Below are 12693 nucleotides of genomic sequence, written 5' to 3' on the forward strand. Positions count from 1 at the left end.
TTGCTCAATACCACTCAGAGCCAAGATTCCAACCCAGGCAGACGGACTCCAGAGCTGTGCTCTCCACCCTGGCCCCGCTGCCCTCCTGTGAGAGCCTAAGCAGGGAAACCCGAAGGCCAAGCAATGTTCCCCAACCCTCACCTCATGTATGTAAGAGGTTTCCGGCTCTGCTACTCCACTTGCTCAGTCTGTCAAAGAAAGCAAAAGATGTTTTAAAGTCCTCAAAGTTGGTCAGCAAAGAAGTGAATGCTCTGAGTTTTTTTAGATTAATTTTTTAAAAAGTAAAAGTTGTAAGTTTCAAACTCTCACCATCTTTCCCAATTTGGGGGACTCTGCAGTTGAGGGACAATGGCTGTGTATATTGTATTCACAAGTCTTCTAGGCACCAACTGAGAACAGTTAAAGGCCATGGATGTGTATGTAATAAGAACAAAGGGTAGCTGTACATTTTATTTCAAGGTACAGAATCAGAAGCCTGGGGCAGATACACAAGGCAGGCTCCTTATATGTGGAATACTGTGTGGGTTTGGAAGACCTCAAGCAGCCGGATTCTAGTTACTAATAAAGTATTTCTCTAGTTTGGGAAGACAATGAGCTCCCTAAAATTAAGACAGTATTAAATTATTGTTAAAACCAACAATGACCAGAGGCCAATCTTTCTACTACCAGCACATATTATCTCTAAAAAGATTACTTCAACGCTAAGAGCCCATCTATTACACATCAAGAGGAGAAAACAGAGACAGTACCTGAGGTTTTTCTTTAAGAAATTCAGGTAGCTGAAATTCTCCTTTATAGACCTGGAAAAACAAAGCCAGTATGAGTCTAAGCACACAGGCACTGTCATCATCACTCCCGAATGCCTGCGATGCCTGACGGTGTGGGCTGGGTGCCCGTTCCTGGCCAGTTTGAGAATGGGAGGGAAGCCTGTCAGTTCATGAGCAGCCAGGGCTGCAGGACTGAGTGAAATCCCCATTCGCCCTGATCCCACCTGCCCCACAAGTGCCTGAGTGCTTCCCAAGGGGGGCGGCCGGGAGAGGGCTCAGGGCATCACATGAAGAAGAAAAAACAGCAGCCCAGCAGTCCAAGTTCCATTGTTTTAGCTGAGAGAGCGAGCCCCAGGCCATCTCTCTCAAGCGACCAACACAGAATCCCCACAATTCAGGAACAGGCTCCTCCTGATTTCCTTTTCAAATCTCAAACCTTAAAACCCTGGATTTAGCCCAACCTTTCTTAATGTACCCAAGACTCCCATAATAATTTGAATATTAGATGATTCTTAAAATGATACTTTTAAACTCATAAAATCTTATAATTATTTTTTAAACCCCACACTAGTCACACAGCATTAAGAAGTTCTGTTATCTATTAATTTATTTATTTTATAAAATTAATTTATAATTTTAACAATTTATTCTTATTGATTTTAGAGAGAAAGAGAAACATCGATGTGAGAGGGAAGCATCGATTGGTTGCCTCCCGTACTCTCCCTGACTGGGGATTGAACCCGCAACCCAGGTATGTGTCCTAACCAGGAATTGAACCTGAAACCTTTTCTGTGCATGGGATGCTGCTCCAATCAACTAAGCCACCTGGCTAGGGCAATCTTATAATTAAAAATTTACTCTTTTCTATATGTAAAATTATGTTTCTAATGCCAGCAATTAGGAATTTTAAATAATACCATTTATAAAATAATATAAAAAACCCACACCAAATACCTGAGACTAAATCTAATAAAAGATGCATAAGACAGAAAACTATAAAACATTATTGAGAGAAATTAAAGACAAAATAAATAGAGATATACTACTTTCAGGGATTATAAGATTCAACATAGTAAAGGTGTCCATTCTGCTCAGAAGATTTCCAATCAAAATCCTAGCATGCTTTTTTCAGGAGGGTAAGGGGTAATTTGAAGCTGATTGTAGAAGTTATATGGAAATGGATAAGACCAAAACTAATCAAGGTAATCTTTTTTCTTTTTTTAAAAATATATATCTTTATTGATTTCAGAGAGAAGGAGGGAGAAATGAGAGAGACAGAAACATCAATGATGAGAGAGTCGTTGATTGGCTGCCTCCTGCACACCCCCTACTGGGGATGGAGCCGGCAACCCGGGCATGTGCCCTGACCCGGAATCAAACCACGATCTCCTGGATCCTAGGCCAGCGCTCAACCCGAGCCACACCCGGCGGGGCTAATCAAGGTAATCTTCAAAAGAAGAGCAAAGTGGGAGAGGACTTATTCCACCAGATATTAAGACATTATTATAGAGTTATAATTAAGCTGTATTATACAGGTATGTATGAAGACAGTAAAGTTTTGGGACTGTCAAAAAGAACACTTTCTACTGACAAAACAATTCCTATTTAGTGCAGGAAACCAAGTCCTGCATTGCTCACAAAAACAGCAAAGTTAGGAATGGAATTTCCTTTGGCGAAACGAACAGTGCTTCTGGAGATACTATTCCCTGGCACTAAGAACTGAGGGTTTTGCCTGACATCGATGGGCTAGGTATTCAGAATCCAAACCTTCCGACAGAACTCTCCCACCTCAAGCACCAAAGAAATGACAGAAAGACAAAAGTAGGCTTTTGATTTAGAGAGTGCACTGGAAATAAAAATAAAAAGAACAGCAGCTAAATTTTACTATTTTCTCTGCACCAGGTTAGTGTTAAGTAAGGGCTTCATATGTATTATCTCGTGGAGTCCCACAATCTCTGGAGGGAGGTGTTATCTTTTTAGAGAGAAAGGCACAGAGAAGTAATTTGTCCAATGTAGTGAAATGGGAAGCTACGAAGTACCATCCTCAGACTTCATTGCTCTGTTTAGACTGAAGTATGGAGGCTCCAGCAGTAATCCAGATGAGAAAGGATGGCAAGGAGGTGGCAGTGGAGGTGGCAAGTGGTAGGTTTGTGCATTTTTTTTGCTGATTACATCTAGATTTCCTAACAGATTGGATGTAGGGTGTGGCAGAGCAGAGGAGAGTCAAGGATGACTCCCAGGTTTTTGGCCTAAGCAACTACCAATTGGAAATATGAAGTTGGCATCAACTCAGTTGGGAAAGGTTCTGTGTGTAGCAGATTTTTGGAAGATCAGTAATTCGGTTTTGGATATGTAAGCTTGAGATGTCTGTTAGACAATGAATGAAAATGTCGAGTAGCCAGTTGGATATACAATTTTGGAGTTCCTGGAAGAGGTCTGGGCTAAGATATATAGATTTGAGAATCATCAGCTTAGAAACGGTAGGTGAAGCCTCGGTACCTGATGAGATAACCCAGGGAGTCCGGGTGGATGAGAAGAGCAGAGGACTTAAGGCTGAGATAGGGTCAGTCAAACGTTAAGAAGTCAGGGAGAAGAAGAACCAGCAGAGATGACTAAGAAGCTGCCGATGACAGAAAAGAAAAAAATGTTAAGAAGTGGTGTCCTAGAAGCCAAGTGAAGGAAACATCACGGAGAGGGTAATCAAGTGTATCAAAAGAGACTGGGAGAGAAAACAAAAACTGGCCACTGGATATAGTACTGTGAAGGTCACTGTGACCTTGACAAAGTAACTTAAGTGGCATGGTAGTTGTGGAATTCTGAATAGAGTGGATGTAAGACAACAGAGGGGAAGGAACTGGAGACAGGGAGTACAGAAAACTTGAATTTTGATGTAAAGGGCAGCAAATAAATGGAGTGGCAGTGGCAGGGCAACTGGGATCAAGAAGCGTGTGTGTGTGTGTGTGTGTGTGTGTGTGTGTGTATTCAGCTAAAAACAAACTAAGGACATATTTGTCTATCGATGGGAAAGATCCTGCTGGGGAGCAAAATCTGATGATGCAGGAGACATGGGGAGATGGGCTTGTGCACACATGGGAGGAAATACCTTCAGATCGGAGCATGGACGTTCACTTCTGTTACACAGACTTTCTATGAGGACAGCTGAGGGTATCAGGTCTGAAACACTTCCCTTCCTCTAGTCTCTCCAAAATCACACAATACTCTTTGGTTGAAGCCACATTCTGTAAATTTTCACTATAATTACAATATAAATATTTATATAAAATGACAGTATAAATATCAGATATTTACTTCTACACAACTTGTGTGTGTTTTAGCTGGAGTTAATAATTGCCTCATACATTTTTATAGTAATAGACTATTTCTTAGAGCAGTTTTAGGCTTATGGAAAAATCAAGCTGCAAGTAGAGTCCCCATACACTTTCTCCCCCTCTTCTACAGTTTCCCCTATCACTAACATCTTGCATTACTGTGGTACATACGTTACAATTAATGAATGGGTATTAGTACACTGTTATTAATAAAGTCTTAAGTTTGCCCTAGGGTTCACTATTTGTGTTGTACTTTCTATGGGTTTTGACACATGTATTCACCATTACAGTAGAATACAGGTTAGTTCCACTATCATAAAAATCTCCTGTGCACCATCACCTATTTATCTCCCCTTCCTCCAACCTTTTTACTGTCTCCATAGTTTTGCCTTTTTTAGAATCTCATAGAGTTGGAATCATACAGTGTGTAGTCTTTTCAGATCGGCTTTTTTCACTTAGCAATAGGCACTTAAGTTTCCCCACTGTCTTTTCGTGCTTTGATAACTCATTTCTTTTAATCACCGAATAATGTTCCATTGTCTGAATATACAGCAGTTTATGTATCCATTCACCTACTGAAGGAAATCTTGGCTGCTTACAAGCCTTAGTAATCATGAATAAAGCTGCTATAAACATTTGTGTACAGGTTTTGTGTGAACGTAAGTTTTCAATTCATTTGGGTAAATACCAAGGGGTGTGAGTGCTGGATTGTATAAGAGTATGTTTAGTTTTATAAAAAATCCTCCAAACTCGAGAGTATAATGCTAAGTGAAATAAGCCAGTCAGAGAAAGACAAGTACCACATGATCTCACTCATATGTGGAATATAATGAACAAAATAAATTGATGAACAAAACAGATTCAGAGAAGTAGAAGCATGGAACAACTGAGGGATCTCAGAGGGAAGGCGGGGGTCGGAGGGGGTGGGGGGAGAGATTAATCAGAGAACTTATATGCATATATGCATAACCCATGGTCACAGACAATAATGTGGTGAAGGCCTGGGGGGGGGGGGGGTCGAGTGTGGGGTGGAGGAGCTCAATGAGGAAAAAAGGGGGGATATCTGTAATATTTTCAATAATAAAGATAGATTTTTTTTTAATTAAAACAAAACAAACAAAAAACTCTCCAAGCTGTCTTCCAAGTATCATTCTGCAGTGCATGACAGTTCCCCCTGCTCCACATCCTGACAATAAGGTGGTGTCTGTGTTCTAAATTTTGGCCACTATAATAGGTGTATGGTGGTATCTCTTTGTTATTTTAATTTGCATTTTCCTAATGACATATGATTGAGCACTTTTTCATATGCTTAGTTGCCACTGGTATATTTTCTTTGGCAAGATGTCTGTTCAGATCTTTAGCCCATTTTTTAATTGGGTTGTTTCTTAATTTTGAGTTTTAAGAATTCTTTGCAAATTTTGAATGCCGGTCCTTTATCAGTTACGTATTTTGCACAGATTTTTCTCCCAGTCTGTGGCCTGTCTTTTCATTCTCTTAAAGTCTTTTACTTGGTTTGAAAGCTTCTCCTTTTTCTTTCTTTTATTAGTATTATCATAGTATATCTTTATTCATTCCTTTACTTTTTTCTAGAATGCTTTCATTTATTGATTTTTATTGATCTTAGAGAGGGGGAGAGAGAAAAACATCAATTGGTTGCGTCCCATACACACCCCAACTGAGAATCAAACCCACAACCCAGGCATGTGCCTCTCTCTCATGAAGATCCTTGTGAGCACATTGGGCCCACCCAGATAATGCTGGATAATTTCATTTTAAATTCCTTAATCACATCTGCAAAGTCCCCTCTGCCATATCACGTAACAAATTCACAGATTCCGGGGATTGGAACATGGAAATCTTTGGGGGGGGTGGGGTGGGCATACTCAGTCTGCCATGTGTAAGCAATAAATAACTAATGCATTATACTTAGAACCTTTACAGTTTACAAACAGGAGCATGGGGATGCACAAAGTGCTATAGAAATGAAAGTTGTATAGCCTTTACACACAAGCAGAAAGCTGTACATGTGCCTTTAAATTTTAAAACTGGGTTTTAGGGAGATGTTCTTATTCTGAGATGTGTGCTGAAGAAGCATCATATTTACAACTTGCAAATAATTCAATAGCAGCAGCAGCAAAACATCTGTGTATATGCTCATACAGAGAGACAGATGAACAGATGAGGCAAATATGGCAAAATTCCAACAGCTAATGAATTCTGTTAAAGGGATACAGATGGTCTTCAAATTTTTCTGTAAGTATGAAAAAGTTGGGAAAAATCAAGGAGATCCAAAAAAATTTTCAATACGACAATATATTAACTTTACAATGCTCATTGGAGTATAAGAACCGTATAATTTACAAATGGGCTAAAATTTAGGATTAAACTTAGGGGTTGGCAGCCTACTCTGTGAAAGGCCAGAGAGCAAGTATTTTAGGCTTTGTGGGCCCTACAGTCACTTTTTTTTTGTTCTGTTAATCCTCACCAGAGGATATTTTTTTTATTGATTTTTAGAGAGAGTAGTAGGATGGAGGTAGGGAGAGAAAGAGAGACTGAGAGACACATCAACACATAGACTGGTTGCCTCCCACACTCGCCCGAGGGGATCAAATCTGCAACCCAGGTATGTGCCCTTGACCAGGAAGGAAATCAAACCCTTGACCTTTTTGGTGTAAGAGCCAATGCTCCAGCCACTGAGCTACACCAGCCAGGGCCCTACAGTTGCTTTTCCAACTACACAATGCTGCTGTAGTACAAAAGCAGACATTGCAAAAAGTCGATAAATAAGCAGAGTATGTTCTAATAAAACTTTATTTCCAAAACAGGTGGCAGGCCAGATTTGGCCTCCAGGCTGTAAGTGCCAATCCTTGATCTAACTCAAAGCATTCTTTCAAAATAAAAAAATTTTAAACAATTTCCAGAAACATGTACTAATGATTATACTATGTGTTAAACACACACATATATATATATATATGTATATGTATATATATTTTTATGTGTGTGTGTATATGTATGTGTATATGTATATGTGTATATATATATATATATTTCAAAGGCTAAAAGATTAGTCTCACAACCCCTGGCTGTGAACTTGAATTTCACTGTAAACTCAAATCTAACTTACACCTCCCCCTTCCTTCTGTAAACTCACTGTAAACTCTGTAATATAATCCTCCCTTCCTTCCTCTTTCCAGTTGTACTCAAGTGAACAAAAATGGATTAATCATAATCCTTAGTTAATGACAAACTTTCATAACTGATTCATCTTTGGCCTGTTATTTATTTTGCAATGTAATTTGTTGTTTTTAATAATATATTAATCATTCCCCCTTAAGAAATTATGACTTGATAGTTTCACATCCTTTCTCTAGCAGAGAAAACAAACACCAGCTAGATATGGTAATACAGAAAGGAATCCAGATTTTGAAATTTACATCTTTGATCCCACTTGGCTCTTGTGGCCCCCTAGAGACTCATTATCTCTAAAACACAAATATGAGACAGCTGATAACATGTATGTTTACATTTTCTCATTTGTCTAAAAATATGTTGGCAGCTTTGCAGATCTCCAACTGAGTTCCTGGAGAGCTCAATAGTCTTGTGCTGTCCAGAAACAAATGGATAAATGTTACATGCCCTATATTAAGAAGAAAAAATATTAATTGGCTCAGAAGCATGATGGTCTACTGAAACAATGTTTTTAAGAAAATAAATGTTTCTGTGTGTTGCCTTTTGGGTGAAGTTGGACAAGACAGACTGGAATGTGAGTTGAACTGGGAATGTGTAGTAGCTGTGAACTAGAAACAGTTAACTGCAAATCTATCTTCACCATACTTCTTAAAGGAAGGGGCAGAGGATTAATCATCTTTGCATCTTGGATGTAGGAACGAGTAGAAAGTTAGCTGAAAAAAGAAAGAAATGCATGAGATCTTTCCATAATGATCTCCATTTTTACAGATTAAGGACTGAGAAGAGTATCTAAGGCGAATTTACAGGACACATTGAGCACAGAGAGGCAGAAAAAGTGACTCTGTTGGGACTTCCCTGATTTTGGAGCTGCTGAACCTTCAGGATTACATGTGACATTCCTTAATAGAACACTGTCCCTCATTCTTTTCAGTCCTCTTCTTGAAAATAAAATAAATCAATAATTTTAAATTATTTTTTATAAAAACATTATATAGCTTTAAAAAGTATTCTCTTTTGCTTAATTCTAAGTCAGAAAAGAACTACTGATGCCTATCAGACCTCCCCTTTCATCTAGAATGCACTAACAATTTTGTGGTTACTTAAAAATAACCAGAGATTCTCAAACTGGTTCTGAAACCCCTTTAGGGATTTCATAAAGTGAACACTAATTCTGTCTTTAGTGCCACAGTAGGGTTTTACAGAGACTATCTGACATGTGATATTGCAACAGACTGAATGAAGAGCAGGCATGTGAATGCATGTATCAAACTAGACAGCAAAGAGACTTTACAAAAATGTAAAACACTCTTTGGATTCTTTCTGTTATAGAAAGTAACTTTTCATGAAAATATGCTACATTCTGTTCATATACAATGGGCTTCTTATTATTTCTAAATTTATTTAAAATATTAAAAATTTTTCCAGTTTTAACTTTGAATACAGTAAACACTGATATAAATATAATGCATGTAAACGAAAGCTCTTTGGAGTCTTTGATAATTTTTAATAATTTTGGTCCTGATGCCAAAAAATTGGAGGACGACTAGACTAGACCATGCTTTCATCAGTGAAGAGTTAACATTTCCATCTTCATTACTCTTTTCTTTCTCTATAAAACAATTATTTCCCAGAGAATGCTAGAGGCTCCATAACAGATCTCAATATATACCATCAAGTTGCTGCTCAAAAGTACCCCAAACTGAAATGCAGAATTAAAAAAATTCTGAAATCTGTATCTTTTTTAACCCAATTTGGAAAAAATTAAAAAACAAAGTAGAAAATGCTCTGGGGGAGTAGTAATGTTATGACTGTGTTAAACAGAAACTCTAAGAAATAATTTATCAATTATGAGGTCACTGGTCACTGAGTTCTAGCTAATGGGAACTATCTTTCCTTACTATATCAACAATATTGCACTTATCATTGTATATTATTTTATAATTTAAGAGTTTAATTTAGATTATCTATAATAGTTAAAGAGTTACTTACAGGTCTCAATAAATATGTAAAGGAGTCATCTCTCAATCCAAATTATGAGGAAATCCACCTCAGTCCTGGCCAAATGCCAGCCTGGTACCAGGGACAGAGAAAATGAACATGCACCACTGATGTATCATCCATTTATTTCTGTGTTTTCAAAAGGGGCCTTTTATTGAGACCTGTAAGTGTGAACATAGGGGCCTTGCACATCAATATGTCTCTTCATTGTTGAGTGAGTGATTTAATTAAATTATTTGAACAATTCATCTTCTCTGTTTGCATGTCACGGCCTTGCTATGGCTCTCTCATGCCTAAGCTCTAAGTCCAAGGCTAGCTACCCAAGGCCTTTCTGACCTTTCGCCCCACCTGCCCTGCCCCGCTTTCTCGCCTACGACTTCCTGTCAGATCTCCAAACATTCCCAACAGAGCTTCACGCTCTCCTACCTTTTCATCAACTGTTCCCTTTAATTAAAATTCCCCTTCTGAACCTTCTCTTGTCTAGCAAACCCCTATTTAACTCTCAAAACTCAGCTAAAATATTAGCACTGCTGTGAAGTCCCAAAATGAATTAAAGTTTATCTCCCAGAGAATTTGGTTAACCTTTCACAGCACCAATCACTTTGGTTTTGGAATTATTTTTTTCCACGCCTCTCCCCCCAATGATACTAATGGTACCTTAGTAGTAAACACTATATTTCATTGCTCCTCCGCTCGTCTGAGGTGGGGCCCTAGTAGGTACTCAATAAGCTTCTGATGAATTAATTACTAGACTATTACACTGTAAAGAGTTAAGAGCCAAAGCTGTGCAGCCAGAAAGGTTTGCGGTAGAAAACCAGCTTCGCCACTGATGACATGGGTGACCGTGGCCAGGTTATGTCATCAGGCTGAACCCCAGCGTCCTTCTTTATAGAACGAGGCGATACTCACAGACTGACTGTGAGAACAAATATGTAAATGCAGACAAGGCACTAACCATCGCTGTTCCTGGCACATCCAAGGTGGCCAATCAATCATAGCTACCATTATCATCTCCCCAGGATGAGGGCCCGGTAACACTGACTAATCTCTGTGTCTTCAATTATTAGTTTCGGGTGGTTTGTGATTACAAAGCAGTAAAGCAGTTTGCTTAATTTATCACTTAACTGAGAATTCTTGTCTCCCGGACCTCATACCCTCGCTGACTAAAGAAGTTGAGAAACTAATTTTCAAGTGTTTACTTAGTCCATTAAACAGTAATGTTCATTAAATCACATTTGTTTCCCCCATACATTCATATTTTACTGCAGATTCAAAAGACATATATAAAAATAACAATAGTGAAGGTCACTAAAACTTACAGAACAAACTCTACACTAATGAGTAGTTTGTATAAACTACTGAGACCTAAGAGACTGATACAGAACACCCCCCAAGAATAGCACATTCTTCTCAAGAGCACATGGAACATTTTCCAGCACAGAGCATATATTAGGCCATAAAATAATTTTCAGTACATTTTAAATAATTTAAACCACACAAAGTAGCTTCTCCAACCACAACAGGATAAAACTAGAAATTAATAACAGAAGGAAAACTGGATAATTTTCAAATATGTGAAAATTAAACAACACACTCTTAACCAAAGAAGAAACCACTAGGGAAATTAGAAAATACTTTGAGATGAATGAAAAAAACCCCACAATGTACCAAAACATATAAGATGCAGCAAAAGCCATATAAGAGGGAAATTTACCTGTATGTTTCAATATTAAAAATGAAAGATCTAAAATGTAACACCTTGCCCGGCAGGAGTGGCTCAATGTTTGAGCATCAACCTAGGATCCAGGAGATCATGGTTCAGTTCCCACTCAGGGCACATGCCCGGGCTGCGGGCTTGATTCCCAGCAGGAGGCAGCCGATCAATGACTCTCTCATCATTGATGTTCCTATCTTTCTCTCTCCCTCTCCATTCTTCTCTCTGAAATCAATAAAGACATATTTTAAATCATCATAATAATAAAAATAAATAAATAAAACATAACACCTTGGCCCTAGACGGTTTTGCTCAGTGGTTAGAGCATCGGCCTGTGGACTGAAGGGTCCCAGGTTTGATTCCAGCCAAGGGCACGAACCTCAGTTGCAGGCTCGATCCCCGGCCCTGGTCAGGCCATGTGTGGGAGGCAACCAATTGATGTCTCTCTCTCACATTGATGTTTCTCTCTCTCTCTCTCTCTCTCCCTCCCTCCCTTCCACTCTCCCTGAAAAGCAATGGAAAAAATATCCTCCGGTGAGGTTTAAAATAAATAATAAAAACAATAACAAACAATAAAACATAACACCTTGAGGAACTGGGAAAAGCACAGAAAACTATACACAAAGACAGCAGAAGAAAGGAGATAATAAAGATTAGAGCAGAAATTAATGAATAGAAAATAGAAAAAATAGAATCAACAAAACTAAAATAGGTTATCTAGGGTGATAAGGAAACTTGACACACCATTTGCTAGATTACCTTTTAAATTCCTGTGATGATGATTCCTGTTTCGTTTATATTGGTTATTTTTACATGTTGTTTGTCTTTACCAGTTTTGCCTGAGGTTTGTAAAGTTTTTTTAGATTTTGTTGTTGTTGTTGTTATTGGTCCTATATTTCCTTATTGAAGTGTTCAGATGTTTTATCTGAAGTTGAAATTATGTCAATGTTTGCTCCAAATATTTTAAGGACTCTGCTCCTCCTATCTGCTCATTGTCAGAGACCATGCAAATGCAGATGAGCACAGCCTTATCCAATCCCCACTATGCGTTCCTACCATCTAGCTTCTGCCTATCAGGGAACAAGTTTGGGCAATAAGTTCAATTTTGGACATTGTTTGAGGTCCTCATGAACAGCCAGGTGGAGATATACAGAAAGCAGTTGGAAATTATGAGCCTGGGGCTCAGGAAAGAGAACCACTGAGAGAGAAAGATTTATGATCATCAGCAAATAGGTTGTAATCAAGCTGAGAAGATCAGCTTGACTGAGGAGACTATGAATCCACTGAAATTGTGTGTAAAATTTCATGTATATATGTGTGTGTGTATTTCTGAGGTGGAGATCCACAGGTTTCATTGGACTCTCAAATAGGTCTGTAGCCTAAAAATATGAAAAACCTAAGGGGGAGGGAGAAAGCTAAAGATGCAGCCTACAGGGCACTATTTACTGAAATGTGCTACAATTCGAGACCATGGTGGGAAAGAGCATGGAATGTGTTAGCATTTCATTTCCAACTTACCATCTGAGTCACAGTAACCATGAAGCACATGATTTTACTCAGAGCTGGGCAATACGTTCCCAAAATATGCTGACTTAGACACCAATACTTCTAGACTACCCAGAACTGTACAAAAACCAGCATGTATAGGCCTGGGACTTTGGACTCTATATTCCCAGTCAAAAAATGAATTTAT

The 12693-nt window shown here is 38.6% G+C and overlaps 1 protein-coding gene across 1 annotated transcript in view; it reads right to left on the minus strand.

The window, feature by feature from the left end:
* Window positions 1-12693, minus strand: part of TPST1 (tyrosylprotein sulfotransferase 1) — a 60670-nt gene that overhangs the window by 2532 nt on the left and 45445 nt on the right. Inside the window, exons 4-5 of the mRNA XM_087815627.1 lie at window positions 750-800; window positions 142-188 (exon numbers count right to left, since the gene is read on the minus strand). Of these exons, the coding sequence (XP_087671753.1) occupies window positions 171-188; window positions 750-800 (69 nt within the window). The 3' untranslated portion in view covers window positions 142-170. The remainder of the gene's footprint in view (window positions 1-141; window positions 189-749; window positions 801-12693) is intronic.

This window comes from Miniopterus natalensis, chromosome 3, assembly GCF_054644295.1.
Source record: "Miniopterus natalensis isolate mMinNat1 chromosome 3, mMinNat1.hap1, whole genome shotgun sequence".
Taxonomy (NCBI): domain Eukaryota; kingdom Metazoa; phylum Chordata; class Mammalia; order Chiroptera; family Miniopteridae; genus Miniopterus; species Miniopterus natalensis.